The sequence below is a fragment of the Salmo salar genome, chromosome ssa25 (genome assembly GCF_905237065.1).
Source record: "Salmo salar chromosome ssa25, Ssal_v3.1, whole genome shotgun sequence".
Taxonomy (NCBI): domain Eukaryota; kingdom Metazoa; phylum Chordata; class Actinopteri; order Salmoniformes; family Salmonidae; genus Salmo; species Salmo salar.
This window is the reverse complement of record NC_059466.1, coordinates 40478229-40494015: the sequence shown is the minus strand read 5'-3', so window position 1 is coordinate 40494015 and position 15787 is coordinate 40478229. Positions and strand designations below refer to the sequence as shown.

Here is a 15787-nt window from a genome sequence, read left to right as displayed (position 1 = left end):
TTACAAAATACAAAAAAGTTTAATGATATTCGGAGATGGTCAAGCCAAGCCTTCAAAGCTGGGTAGGCTTACAAGGTAGGGAGGGATGTATTTTCTGTTTGTCCAGATTGACATGGTCTATTTATTGTGGTGTTGAAAATGCAAACCTTTATATTGTGTGCTTGAAGTTTGTTAAATTGGTTGTGTGGTGCATTGGCATAGAAACCTGTAGGTGTATTTTATAACATCAAAATGTTGAAAATCAGATTTCCCCCTAGCTGATCATTGTATGCTGCCGACTCTGTTTGTAGTGTAGGCCTAATGAAACGGGGAGGTAGAGTAGGCTTGTCTGTGATGATCGGCGAACCCTCCAACCTTCTGGCTCATAGCCCTGCGTCGCATCGAATGTGTGACAAAAACATGCTGAAGGGGTGAAGACGATATCCACGTTTATAAACACAGGGTTGCTACAATAGTTATTTGTTGTCGTAAACATTATTTTGAGTTCATTCTATGAGGGGGAAGGTGAGCAATTATTTTACAGTGCAAAGGGGAGGTCATGAAAATGTTTTTTGTTGGGGAGGGGGGCGCCTTTTTTTCCGAACAACTTAAATTGTGGGCCCTCCCCCCCAATAAATGTCTATCTGTCCCTTATTTTCTTCCTTGGGAAGCATTATATGTCCTTTGTAAAAAAAAAAAATGTTGTTCTAAAATACCCTAATTATGAACTAAGCTACTTTTGGGGGGGGGGTGAGAAATGATTTTATCATTTTCACATTCACCCTCCTTACTTCCTCACAGTTTTACATCTCCACCACCCCCATTCCATCCCAAGAGTTCTGAACATGAATATTCATGAATGTAAACATAGTAATCGTGAATAATGCATTATGTTCAGTAATAGATGCAGGGCATCAGAAAGGTGTGCATGAAGTACATACAGACAAGCTGTTCTAGAGTGGGAGTTAGAGAGGAGCATGTCATGTGCAGATAGAGATGTTCTGTAAATGACTCGAATCAGAAAGGGCATTTCCATGTAAATGCACCCATGAGCACCAACATGTGAAGTTCATAGGTGCATATTAAATTGGGTGTCAAATGAAAGCTAAGAGTCTATATTTTGGGGAAATGAAGGCATATATACATTTTCCAACCATTTTCCATCCTAAAAATTAGGCATAAGTAAAGGCTTTGATATCTGGATAAACAGATGGAAAAGGGTCTTAGAAAACATCTACCTGAAAAAGTCTTAAACGGTATCAGAAATACATCCAAACATAATGATGTTGACGTTAAGATCCCTGCCAACTAATACTTATATTTTGTTTTGGAGAAATAGTTTACATTCTGTAAGTTTAAGAAATATTGACTTGTGACTTGTAATTCCGTTACCAAAAACTCACATATCTTAAGAGATATTTTCTAATTCCTCTCCATAATAAGGAGGTAGGTTAATACAATTTCACAGAAGTAACAAGTAATGGTAGACCTACCAATTAGTTATAGTGATTTTACTGATTCCAATTTTGTTTATGAATTATTAAGTGATTAAAACTCGTAATTCTAATGGAATTACAAAAAAAATCGAACAGAATTACTGCTACAGAATTGGCTACAATAATCACAAATAGGGCTGTATCGGTCATGATTTTTTTTTTCTGCCGGTAATAGTCATGCAAATAACTGCCGGTCTCAAGGTAATTGACCGTTAATTAACATAAACAAGTTTAGCATCTCCAGGCCTCCACACATACAAGCCACATACAAGCACATACAAGCCGCTTATGCTCACCTTTGGAACATCTACATTTAAAAAAAAGTCTAATAAACACCATCACAATAAATTCACGATTTATTTTAGTCAGGTCTAAAGAAACATGATATGAAGAAAATGTATTTCACTTGAATAGAATGTGAGTTGGCCTACTGTATGTTATCTGGCTATGCGCCATGTCATAGGCTGTAATCTAATTTATTTAGCAGGCAAGATATGCTTATAAGTGCAGTGCCATTATTTTATATTAAATAATTTTTTTAGTAAGAAGAATAAAATAGAAAGGATATTTTTCCCATTCCACAGTGAGTGTTATTATAAAGTTGCCACGTTGAGCGTAAAAGTGATCATTTGAAACAGGTCCTATATGCTAGATTTAGAGTTATTTGGCAGCTTTAGTTTTGAATGATACAAACCTTAGAATGTCTTAGAAATCAAAACATATATGGGCTGCATGATGCGACTAAAGGATATTGATGATTTGACACTGTTCTCTCATCAAGTGATCATATTTTCACCCATCAGACTATTCCAATTTAATCTGGTCTTTACTAATATGTAAAATTAGTTTAGATTTAGAATAGCCCATTATCAAATGAGCAAGGGCAGGGGGAAGAAGACGTCATCCCTATGCACTCTAATAACGAATGGAGGCCGCTATCCCGCAGTTAGTTTTTCTATCATGCTGGGTAGGCTACTCAAGTTTTATAGCGGAGCATGTGCTTAATATGAACAGCTGATAAATAAATATAGCAGCAGGTGGGATCCTCTTCTTTTTAGTGGCAAACATCAAACTCTGCTTTCACATTGCATATAGAAATGTCTGGGCTTATAGGAACACTTTCACTCCACGCATCAACCACTGTTTGAGGAGCATGTAGCCTCTTGCTGCGTAACAGGTGATATTCCACCCAAACTCTGTATGCCATGGGCTCTCCAACTCTGTTCCTGCAGCTACCCAATGCTTCATTTGGGAAACCAAGTGAAATATCTTTTGAGAAATCGATAGTAACATGTTTTTACAACAAAACATATTTCATTAAACTGTTGACAGCCCCTCTCTCTGTGCGCTCAAGAAAGCAGAGAGAGGAGGTTCTGGAAACGCACGGTGGTGAGACATTCTGTAGCTACAGGTAACGTGTCAGCCTATTAATTATAACAAATATAAAAAAATGCGCTATTTACTAGGCTATTCAAAATCAAATACAAATGCACTATGATTGTAGACTAACTCCGTAAGCCGCCCTGCACAATCAATGAACCAACATCATCGCCTAGGCCTCTACGTTCTCTCCCAGACTCATGGATAAAAAGTTTTGTGCGTAGCATAAGGTAACCAGTCCATTCAGTAAGCATAATACTGAGTCCACACTCAGAGGTGATTACTAGAATGTGTTTAATTTTGCAGTATAGGCTAGCTATACCAATTATGTACCAAAGGCATCTTAAATCTTTTATCATTATTTTTAAAATGTTTTTTTCCCCCCCGTGTGCGTAATATGCGGAAGGCGATAAGGCTATGTATTGTATAACAGCACAGTCATTATTTTAATTCAGTTTTTTTCCCCTGGGCTTGGGCTCATATACATATGCATAAGCTCTAATATGCATATGGGTGTTTTGAATGAATCATCACCTTAGAAAGCGCTGTCCATTTCGTTGTTAGGCTTTGAAACAACATCCACAGCGATCATGTTTTACACTCAGTTTCAGCCTGTTGTTCAACTTCTTTCTTCAAGTTGATCGATCACAGTGTGGTGAGTTATAAAAGCATGATACTGTTTTGATGATAAGTGTTTGATGTGATTTCTGATCGCATTTGATGTCCACTGGCATACTGTTATGTTCAGCTCATAACTGTTTTCTTTGTGTTTCTGTCATCTGGTGGTCAAACCAAGTGTTAAAACAGTTTGTCTGCTCTTTCTTTCTTTCTTTCTTTCTTTCTTTCTTTCTTTCTTTCTTTCTTTCTTTCTTTCTTTCTTTCTTTCTTTCTTTCTTTCTTTCTTTCTTTCTTTCTTTCTTTCTTTCTTTCTTTCTTTCTTTCTTTCTTTCTTTCTTTCTTTCTTTCTTTCTTTCTTTCTTTCTTTCTTTCTTTCTTTCTTTCTTTCTTCCCCCCTCTGGTTAACGTCACCTCTCCCAGCTGTTTCTAACACCTACCCGTGAGACCCCTCACTTTCCATTTACTGTAACCAGTATCCTCACCCACTGAGCACCGGACGTCCATGGACATTGAAAAGGTGAAGACATTTGGTCAGTTCACCCTGCCCTTGATGTTATCGTCCGCGACCGAACTGGACCAAATCTGAACCTATCAAATCAAAATCACATTTTATTGGTCACATACACATGGTTAGCAGACGTTATTGCGAGTGTAGCGAAATGCTTATACTTATAGACTTGTGTTTCACACGTTTGGATAGTACAGTGAGTAGAGTACAGTCCAATACAATACAGTAGTACAGTAAAGAAAAGTATAGTACAGTAGAGTATATTGTACTGTACTGAATTATACTCTGCTTTACAGAATTCCACTGTACTGTACTCTACTCTGCTGTACTGCACTGTACTCTACAGCGCTCTGCTGCGAAACTTGTGAAACATGAGGAGAATAACATTCAAATCCAGAATTATGTATTTCTGTGTTGTACAAATAGGGACCCATCATGTAATTCCGTTACCGTAATTCCGTTCCGGTTGTAAATCCATTTCATTTACTGTAGTTCAATAACCAAAATTGATTTTTTCAAACTCAAGGTGCCATGTCATAGCTGACACCCCATTCTTTCTGCAGACATCTTTGAATTTTAATTCAGAGCAAATATTTAACAACGTGCTCGTATTAAAACCTGAGGGGGATTTTACTGTAATTCTGTTATCAAAGTTGGCATTGGCACAGTTCTTCCACTAAATTCGTTTTTTTGTACAAATAACAAATATAGCATAGCTAGAGAAAATATATAGCGTAGTTCAGGTATCTTTTAGAATGTACTTTAATCAGGGTTGCCAGTAGACCTGCTTGAAATGGGCTAGCCTACTCAAAAGTGAGGACAGAAATACATGATAGATAGGATCAGACACATCCTTACTCAGGCCTCTGCTTTTTCCACACATTCTATAGCTCCCCATTTCCTGTCTTTTTTTTTTGGGGGGGGGGTAACAACTCTCGTTACTTGTGAGTTACACCAGCCTACCAACAACTAGCCTACCTGTGACAAATGGAGAAACATTTGGTCACCGTAGTTGTAGAACAGTGAAATGCCTTAACGCAGACACTGTAACATGCTAAGTACTGTTCTAACAAAGTAGTTTAGGCCCATAGGCTCAACTCGACTATGATATTAATGGGAACTTAGCTTGTAGTGTTGCCGTGACTTACATACCATGGGTGAAGTTAAATGTCAGTGGAATTTGAATATATACTTATTATTCTGCGCTCGCTATGCCTCATGTCACGTTGAATGTCTCCGTTCACATTAACTGTTCCGTTATATTCACTCTCAATAAAACCGCGCTAATGAGTTACCTATTTAAAATTCTCTCTGCTAAAATATTTGCATAATGCATTGTTCACGCTCCACATTTGGGTTTTGCAAGACACTAGCAACTGCGTTTGAAATAAAGTGTCTTTCTCCTTACTTCTAATGTGTGTTTTGATATTTGCCTTTTTGTTTCTGAACGCTTCTGTTTTCTCTTTTTGTTTGGCTTTAAGAGAGGTAGAGTAGTGAACCGGTTTGGAAGGAGGAAGATTGTGTAGCTTGGTTTTGTCTAAGATCATTTTTTAGGCCTACATGTTGTATTGATTGGTAATATTATATTCTGCAAGGCCTGCTTATTCAGAGGCAAAGCACCAATATTCCACCCTAATTGAACCAGTATTTGAATTGAACCAGTTTCTGAGAACCCATGCAGGACATTTGAGTCATTAGCAACAACGACCTGATATGGCCTTTTTGGTTGAGAAAAACATTGGAGAGTTTAAGTGTTGTAACCTGGCCTAAATCTGCCTTCTGAAGAGAATGTTTAGCCATAAGTTTCCTTGGCTGAAAAAGTACTCAAACAAACTAGGCTAATGCCCTACTGGCTACTGTTTGACTCAGTCCTGGCCAGGCCCCAGCATGGCTACTGTTTGACTCAGTCCTGGCCAGGCCCCAGCATGGCTACTGTTTGGTTAGTCCTGGACAGGCCCCAGCATGGCTACTGTTTGGTTAGTCCTGGACAGGCCCCAGCATGGCTACTGTTTGACTCAGTCCTGGCCAGGCCCCAGCATGGCTACTGTTTGGTTAGTCCTGGACAGGCCCCAGCATGGCTACTGTTTGGTTAGTCCTGGACAGGCCCCAGCATGGCTACTGTTTGGTTAGTCCTGGCCAGGCCCCAGCATGGCTACTGTTTGGTTAGTCCTGGACAGGCCCCAGCATGGCTACTGTTTGGTTAGTCCTGGACAGGCCCCAGCATGGCTACTGTTTGGTTAGTCCTGGACAGGCCCCAGCATGGCTACTGTTTGGTTAGTCCTGGACAGGCCCCAGCATGGCTACTGTTTGGTTAGTCCTGGACAGGCCCCAGCATGGCTACTGTTTGGTTAGTCCTGGACAGGCCCCAGCATGGCTACTGTTTGGTTAGTCCTGGACAGGCCCCAGCATGGCTACTGTTTGGTTAGTCCTGGACAGGCCCCAGCATGGCTACTGTTTGGTTAGTCCTGGACAGGCCCCAGCATGGCTACTGTTTGGTTAGTCCTGGACAGGCCCCAGCATGGCTACTGTTTGGTTAGTCCTGGACAGGCCCCAGCATGGCTACTGTTTGGTTAGTCCTGGACAGGCCCCAGCATGGCTACTGTTTGGTTAGTCCTGGACAGGCCCCAGCATGGCTACTGTTTGGTTAGTCCTGGACAGGCCCCAGCATGGCTACTGTTTGGTTAGTCCTGGACAGGCCCCAGCATGGCTACTGTTTGGTTAGTCCTGGACAGGCCCCAGCATGGCTACTGTTTGGTTAGTCCTGGACAGGCCCCAGCATGGCTACTGTTTGGTTAGTCCTGGACAGGCCCCAGCATGGCTACTGTTTGGTTAGTCTACTGTCCTCAGGTCTGCTTTGTCATGTCCCTTGTTCAGTCTCTGTTTGTCCTGGTCAATGGTGTGAAGTATTTTGTGAAGGAGTGGTTGGAATAGTTGTAGTTGGGGAGCCGAGGAAAGAGAAGAAGGTTTAGTTTTCTGTTGAGGATTCTCTGAGCAAGGCTATGCCACACGTTGGCTCCCCCTTTTTCAGAGATCTATCCACCCAAAACTGTAGGAGATTTGGTGGTTGAGACATGCTGTGGCTTTGAGAAAGACGGTTTAAGTGTTGTAACCTGGCCTAAATCGGCCTTCTGAAGAAAATGGAGATTTAATTCTAACATTGCTTTGACACCTCACTCTGTCAGTCGGGTGCCTGCTTGCATGCCACGTTATGTTCCAAGGCATGTTATTCTACGCTGAATTAAAAAGAGAGAGGGGGAAAAAAGCCAGCTGAACACGAAAAACGAATCTAATGGAATTTAAAGCTAATCGAAATATGCTAATCTTCCCACGCTTCATAAACAGCCGATAGTACCCGTTGCCCCCCTTCTGTCTCTCTCTCTCTCTGTCTCTCTCTGTCTCTCTCTCTCTGTCTCTCTCTCTGTCTCTCTCTCTGTCTCTCTCTCTGTCTCTCTCTCTGTCTCTCTCTCTCTCTCTCTGCTCTCTCTCTCTCTGTCTCTCTCTCTCTGTCTCTCTCTCTCTGTCTCTCTCTCTCTGTCTCTCTCTCTCTGTCTCTCTCCCTCTCTCTGTCTCTCTCTCTCTCTGTCTCTCTGTCTCTCTGTCTCTCTGTCTGTCTGTCTCTCTGTCTCTGTCTCTCTGTCTGTCTCTCTGTCTCTCTCTCTCTCACTCTCTCACTCTTTCTCTCAGTAGTTGTGCAGAGTGGAATGCCATAGCCACGAGGGGTCCGTCAGTAATGACAGACCCCTCATTAATAGCCAGGCCTGGTCTCTGTGTCTCCTGGGGGAGTTTGGGACCAGCGGTCCGAGACATTCTATTAGTTCTATTCGCGCCCTCCACCTGTCCATGCCAACGTTCCCAGACCACCGCCCGAAAATCCTCACACTGAATTCTGGGAAGTTGTTTCTCATCCTTTTTACCAGGCCCTCTTAGCTAATTAATCTGCTGCTTGTATTCTGCTGGTAATTTTTTTTTTTCTGTTCCCCTCCCCCTCCCGCCTACGCTGTATGCCTGTTTTGAGCCCATCTCTCTTTTTTTTCTTCTCCTATTCCCCTGTTTTTTTATCATCCTCCAAAAAGCCATCCAATTAATATGCTAATGAGATAATACATATTTATGGTGGTTTTAAATTATGCAGACAGCTTTCAGAGCCCGGTGTGAAACGAGTCACTCGCAGAACTTCAAAGCCTTGCATCGCTAACGAGGCAGGGCTTGATTTGCATACTGCTTTAATCAGATGAATACTGATTATACTTCATTATAGAGTGGGGGGAGAGAGAGGAGAGGGGGAGAGAGCTGCCAGCTGCAATCGTTTATTTTTCCTTCGACAGAGAGAGAGAGAGAGAACTTTTCCAGTAGTCGTGACACTCCTGGCGCGCACAGGAGACAGAGAGAGTCGGAGAAGAAGAGGGAGTCCATTGGAAAGGAAAGAGAGAGAGAAAAAGAGCTGTTGGTTTCCGTGGAGTACTGAGGCTGTATCTCAGTGTTGTGCGTTGGACTGCAGTGGTCTGTGTGTTTGTGGTTGTACTGTACACTGCTCGCTGACCAGTGGAAAGCAGAGAGGGAGGAGTGGGAGGGGCAGTGTGCCGACTGGACAGCCTGACGGAGGGTCTGTCCGGCGGAACCAAGCCTATCTGCTGCCTCTAGCTTATGCAACCATGCTGGAAAATAAAGGGGCACCAGAAGTGGGTGAGTCGTGGGGTCCGATGTAGTGTGTGTTTGTATGCGGATGTGTGTATGTGAGAGAGAGATCATCAAGGACCAAGTCAAAAGGGGGGAAAATGTACTCTTGCTGGGCTTTTATGGATGTAAACACATGCTCCAGGGTCTCTGTTATTTGCCGTTTGCTTGGTTGAGGATGTTGATTATCACTGTATTTAATGGTGCTTTCTAATAAGTTGGAAAATGTAGGCGCACACGAAAACATTTAGGAGCACAATGGATAATATTGGAGGTGTTTTCAAGGGGCACTGGTGCTCCTACATTAAAATTCCAGGTCCCACAGCTAAATATTTAGGAGCAATTGCAAGTCAAATGGTTGCGTTGTAGAGCTCTATTACTGTGTGTGTTTAGCCTATTAAAAAACATTATGCTCTGTTGAAGGAGTGGGATGTGTCTAGTGTCATTATAGTAGGATAGAAGACATCCGATCTTTAGAAGATGTGGGCTTTAGGGTCTGTTTTGGGATGGTGGGGGCGTTGCTTTTAGAGGGTCAATGACCGTTGAGTAAAATTCTCTCTGTCTGCCTCTTCCAGATTCTAGAATGAGTAATGCGTCGGAAACGAGTAAATGTGGAATGGAGAGTCAGAGTGGGGACGGAAACACAGGTGAGTTACCTGCTGTAACCTGCTGCTGCTTTGCTCTGCCTGTCTGTAACTCCTTCAACTGGTCACAAATGAAAAGGACCTTGACCATTAGACTATAAATTCAGGTAATGGTCTTCTGTTTGAAAACCTTTGGTCCTGTTTGTTGCCCTCTGAACACACGCCGGGGTCTGCACTCTGCACACAGCCATGCCCATCCCACTGTGTGTCTGTGTGTGTGTATGTGGAGAAACCTAATGGCGTGAGAGGTTCAGTGAGTTGTTGTTGTGCTGTAATTAGAGGCTACTTTTTCCCACCTTTATTTAACCAGGTAGGCTAGTTGAGAACAAGTTCTCATTTACAACTGCGACCTGGCCAAGATAAAGCAAAGCAGTTCGACACAAACAACAACACAGAGTTACACATGGAATAAACAAACATGCACTCAATAATACAATAGAAAAAGTCTATATACAGTGTGTGCAAATGAGGTAAGATAAGGGAGGTAAGGCAATAAATAGGCCATAGTGGCGAAATAATTACAATTTAGCAATTAAACACTGGAGTGATAGATGTGCAGAAGATGAATGAAGTAGAGATACTGGGGTGCAAAGGAGCAAAATAAATAAATAACAGTATGGGGATGAGGTAGTTGGATGGGCTATTTACAGATGGGCTATGTACAGGTGCAGTGATCTGTGTGCTGCTCTGACAGCTGGTGCTTAAAGTTAGAGAGGGAGGTATGAGTCTCCAGCTTCAGTGATTTTTGTAGTTCGCTCCAGTCATTGGCAGCAGAGAACTGGAAGGACAGGCGTTGCTTGTGTTACTTCACTGCTTGTGTTATGTCAGTGTGTGCATCATTTTCCACACGTGTTGATTTGTGAGTGCTATGTGAAACTGGGGGGGGTGAGAGAGTGCTATGTGAAACTGGGGGGGGTGAGAGAGTGCTATGTGAAACTGGGTGAGAGAGAGAGTGCTATGTGAAACTGGGTGAGAGAGAGAGAGTGCTATGTGAAACTGGGGGGGGTAGTGAGAGTGCTATGTGAAACTGGGGGGGGTAGTGAGAGTGCTATGTGAAACTGGGGGGGTAGTGAGAGTGCTATGTGAAACTGGGGGGGTGAGAGGGAGAGTGCTATGTGAAACTGGGGGGGTGAGAGGGAGAGTGCTATGTGAAACTGGGGGGGGGTGAGAGAGAGTGCTATGTGAAACTGGGGGGGGTGAGAGGGAGAGTGCTATGTGAAACTGGGGGGGGGTGAGAGGGAGAGTGCTATGTGAAACTGGGGGGGTGAGAGAGAGAGTGCTATGTGAAACTGGGGGGGTGAGAGAGAGAGTGCTATGTGAAACTGGGGGGTGAGAGAGAGAGTGCTATGTGAAACTAGGGGGGTGAGAGAGAGAGTGCTATGTGAAACTGGGGGGAGAGAGAGAGTGCTATGTGAAACTGGGGGGGTGTTGTGTGAGTGCTATGTGAAGGAGGGTGAGAGTGCTATGTGAAACTGGGGGGGTGTTGTGTGAGAGTGCTATGTGAAGGGGGGGTGAGAGTGCTATGTGAAACTGGGGGTGGGGGGTGAGAGTGCTGTGTGAAACTGGGGGGTGAGAGTGCTAAGTGAATGGGGTGGGATGCAAACGGGGGGTGAGACAGTGCTATGTGAAGGGTGGTGTGAGTGCTATGTGAAGGGGGGGTGAGAGTGCTATGTGAAACTAGGGGTGGGGGTGAGAGTGTGCTATGTGAAACTAGGGGTGGGGGGTGAGAGTGTGCTATGTGAAACTGGGGGGTGAGAGTGCTATGTGAGGGGAGGTGAGAGTGCTATGTGAAGGGGGGGTGAGAGTGCTATGTGAAGGGGGGGTGAGAGTGCTATGTGAAGGGGGGTGAGAGTGCTATGTGAAGGGGGGTGAGAGTGCTATGTGAGGGGGGTGAGAGTGCTATGTGAAGGGGGGGTGAGAGTGCTATGTGAGGGGGGTGAGAGTGCTATGTGAGGGGGGTGAGAGTGCTATGTGAGGGGGGGTGAGAGTGCTATGTGAGGGGGGGTGAGAGTGCTATGTGAGGGGGGTGAGAGTGCTATGTGAAGGGGGGTGAGAGTGCTATGTGAGGGGGGGAGAGAGTGCTATGTGAAGGGGGGGTGAGAGTGCTATGTGAAGGGGGGTGAGAGTGCTATGTGAAGGGGGGTGAGAGTGCTATGTGAAGGGGGGGTGAGAGTGCTATGTGAAGGGGGGTGAGAGTGCTATGTGAAGGGGGGTGAGAGTGCTATGTGAGGGGGGTGAGAGTGCTATGTGAGGGGGTGAGAGTGCTATGTGAGGGGGGTGAGAGTGCTATGTGAGGGGGGTGAGAGTGCTATGTGAGGGGGGTGAGAGTGCTATGTGAGTGGGGGTGAGAGTGCTATGTGAAGGGGGGGTGAGAGTGCTATGTGAAGGGGGGTGAGAGTGCTATGTGAAGGGGGGTGAGAGTGCTATGTGAAGGGGGGTGAGAGTGCTATGTGAAGGGGGGTGAGAGTGCTATGTGAGGGGGGGTGAGAGTGCTATGTGAAGGGGGGGTGAGAGTGCTATGTGAAGGGGGGTGAGAGTGCTATGTGAGGGGGGGTGAGAGTGCTATGTGAGGGGGGTGAGAGTGCTATGTGAGGGGGGTGAGAGTGCTATGTGAAGGGGGGTGAGAGTGCTATGTGAGGGGGGGTGAGAGTGCTATGTGAGGGGGTGAGAGTGCTATGTGAAGGGGGGTGAGAGTGCTATGTGAAGGGGGGGTGAGAGTGCTATGTGAGGGGGGGTGAGAGTGCTATGTGAGGGGGGGTGAGAGTGCTATGTGAGGGGGGTGAGAGTGCTATGTGAGGGGGGGTGAGAGTGCTATGTGAGGGGGGTGAGAGTGCTATGTGAGGGGGGGTGAGTTTTTAAAAATGTTCTTATTTTGTTCGTCTGATGACTTGATTGCTTTTCTGTTCTCAGAAATCCAAACGAATGGACTGGACTTTCAGAGGCAGACGGTTCAGACCACAAGCGCAATCACCAACGCACACACACAGGCTCTCCTCCAACAGGTAACAGCGACACACACACACAGGCTCTCCTCCAACAGGTAACAGCGACACACAAACACACACACAGGCTCTCCTCCAACAGGTAACAGCGACACACAAACACACACACAGGCTCTCCTCCAACAGGTAACAGCGACACACACACACAGGCTCTCCTCCAACAGGTAACAGCGACACACAAACACACACACAGGCTCTCCTCCAACAGGTAACAGCGACACACAAACACACACACAGGCTCTCCTCCAACAGGTAACAGCGACACACAAACACACACACAGGCTCTCCTCCAACAGGTAACAGCGACACACAAACACACACACAGGCTCTCCTCCAACAGGTAACAGCGACACACAAACACACACACAGGCTCTCCTCCAACAGGTAACAGCGACACACAAACACACACACAGGAACAGTGCATTTAAATGAGTTAGGCGCTTTCGGTATCGGCTAGGAACAAGGCAGATTAATCAACCCTGTATGCTAATTAGCTGCTCTGCCGTTGCTCGGAAACAGATGGCGGAGAATATGCAAATCTATGCAGAATTCACATGCACTGCATACATTTTTATTTTTTATTAACTTCTTCACTCACCCTCTCCCTTCTTCCTTCCCTCTCTCCTTCCTCTCGCTGTTCTCTGTGGATCATTTTCTGTTAAGACAATACCTTCAATAGGTTACCTAGTATTGAAACCCTGTGTTTGTGGATATCTGTCAGTGGGAGTGTGTTTTGTCTTGGTGTGTTAATGTTTTTCCACTTCTTCTACACTCCAAGGGTGAAAAGTAAAGTATGGGTCTTTCTCTAATCAATAATCTGACCACTAGATATTTGGCGTCTGTATACAATAAGTAGCAGTCAACATCCTTATTTACTTAAAAACATACCGATATGGTGTACAGAGAACAGACGACTTGTGATAAATGCAACGTCTCGAGACTGGACTAAACCTCAACATGCAGTTGTAAAAGAATGCAGATATATTGGGACTGGAAAACAGTATTGCACTCAGTTTACACTCAGAGTTTACACTTATCAGGAGTTGACTGTACTATGGGTCTGTTTCTATATGACATGTCTTCTGGGAAGGTCATCTTATCTGTAGGAGGTTCATCTTATCTGTAGGAGGTTCATCTTATCTGTAGGAGGTTCATCTTATCTGGAGGAGGTTCATCTTATCTAGAGGAGGTTCATCTTATCTGGAGGAGGTTCATCTTATCTGGAGGAGGTTCATCTTATCTGGAGGAGGTTCATCTTATCTGGAGGAGGTTCATCTTATCTGGAGGAGGTTCATCTTATCTGGAGGAGGTTCATCTTATCTGGAGGAGGTTCATCTTATCTAGAGGAGGTTCATCTTATCTGGAGGAGGTTCATCTTATCTGGAGGAGGTTCATCTTATCTGGAGGAGGTTCATCTTATCTGGAGGAGGTTCATCTTATCTGGAGGAGGTTCATCTTATCTGGAGGAGGTTCATCTTATCTGGAGGAGGTTCATCTTATCTGGGGGAGGTTCATCTTATCTGGGGGAGGTTCATCTTATCTATGGGGAGGTTCATCTTATCTATGGGGAGGTTCATCTTATCTATGGGGAGGTTCATCTTATCTATGGGGAGGTTCATCTTATCTATGGGGAGGTTCATCTTATCTATGGGGAGGTTCATCTTATCTAGAGGAGGTTCATCTTATCTATGGGGAGGTTCATCTTATCTTGGGGAGGTTCATCTTATCTATGGGGAGGTTCATCTTATCTATGGGGAGGTTCATCTTATCTAGAGGAGGTTCATCTTATCTATGGGGAGGTTCATCTTATCTATGGGGAGGTTCATCTTATCTATGGGGAGGTTCATCTTATCTATGGGGAGGTTAAATAAATAAAACATGAGGTTATCCTGTGTAAGGTTATCCTATATAAGGTTATGCTATGTACTCTGCTTCTAGTCCAAGTCAGAAGACTCGGGTGCAATTCCAACCTCCGTCCAGCAGGGCGTGCTGCCTCAGGCCCAGCTCATGCTGGCTGGGGGACAGATAGCTGGAGTAAGTGGCATGCTGTCTGCCTGCCTGCTTGCCTGTCAGTTCATCTGTCTGTCTGTCTGTAATGTGATGGATCTCTATGGCCTTCTCGTCTCCTCTCCCTCATCTGCACTGATCTGAAAGAACAGCAAATGCCCAGTAGGCATCGTCCACCATGATTGTTTCACTGTTCTTGGATCAGGGCTGATAAAGAGAAGAACACACACACACAGAGAGAGAGAGGGTGTTATGTCCAAATACTATTTTCCTTGTTTCCTTTCCTTAGTGACTAGTGATTCATATAAAGATTGGATGGGAATTGATCTAGTCGCTCTGGATAAGAGCGTCTGCTAAATGACTTAAATGTAAATGTAAATCTACCTATCATATGCATTCCATTAATTCCTGCTATGATCAGTGTGGAAGGGAGGAACTGTTTTAAGAGTATTGGGATGTAACCTGCTTGTGCATGCAGATCATGCCAACTCCCCAGACACGCATCACCCTGGTACCGTGTGTGTGTGTGTGTGTGTGTGTGTGTGTGTGTGTGTGTGTGCGTGCCCAGGCATCATGCTGATCTGTGATCATTCTGTCGCTGTCACATTGCCAGCATGCCCTCACATGTGAACTGAGGGTCAGACAGCCAGTGGCTGTGACGTCTTCATCCAGTAAGGCTTCACAGCAAAGTCATCTTCTGTCCAAAAGCATGAGTCCTTTCCTCTCTCCATCTCTTGGCCCCTGGACACGCTGTCACTGCATCACATGTACTGCTTGATGTTGTATTCATTTGAAACATGAAAATCCTTTGACTTTTGAAAAGAATAGTTAGGACAACCTACTGTTTCTCTTCTTCCCTGCTGTCTCTCTTTATTTCTCACACCGCTCTACCCTCTCGCTCTACCCTCTCTCCACAATACGTCATCTTTCGCTTTCTATCTCCCTCTTTCTCTCTGCCCCCTCCTTTCCTCCTCCTCTCCTCTCCCACTCTACCATGTCCTCCTCCTCTCCTCTCCCCCTCCCCCTCTCCTCTCCCCGCTCCTCCTCTCCTCTCCCCGCTCCTCCTCTCCTCTCCCCGCTCCTCGTCTTCTCTCCCCCTCCTCCTCTCCCCCTCCTCTCTCTAGTTGACCCTGTCTCCAGCGCAGCAGCAGATGTTGTTGCAGCAGGCCCAGGCCCAGCTCCTAGCAGCAGCCATGCAGCAGCAGTCAGCCAGCCAGCAGAGCAGCACTACGGGGGCAAGCATCTCTGCCTCTGCAGCCACCCCTATCACACAACTGCCCCTGTCCCAGCCCATCCAGATCACCTCTGTAAGAGATACACACACACACACACACACACACACACATACACACACACACGAGAACCCGCATGTGCGCAAACACACACACACACACACACACACACACACACACACACACACACACACACACACACACACACACACACACACACACACACACACACAGAGAGAGACAAATA

The 15787-nt window shown here is 45.1% G+C and overlaps 1 protein-coding gene across 18 annotated transcripts in view; it reads left to right on the top strand.

The window, feature by feature from the left end:
- The window catches only part of LOC106586756 (POU domain, class 2, transcription factor 1), a 29592-nt gene that overhangs the window by 6353 nt on the left and 7452 nt on the right, over positions 1-15787 (top strand). For 9 of the 18 annotated variants that reach the window (XM_014174352.2, XM_014174351.2, XM_014174343.2 and 6 more), the window contains exons 2-5: positions 9231-9302; positions 12210-12301; positions 14240-14335; positions 15433-15615. In XM_014174352.2, the coding sequence (XP_014029827.1) occupies positions 9231-9302; positions 12210-12301; positions 14240-14335; positions 15433-15615 (443 nt within the window). Of the gene's footprint in view, positions 1-8297; positions 8665-9230; positions 9303-12209; positions 12302-14239; positions 14336-15432; positions 15616-15787 lie in introns of those variants that run through there. The other 9 variants (XM_014174359.2, XM_014174356.2, XM_045707293.1 and 6 more) reach the window with 4 other exon arrangements.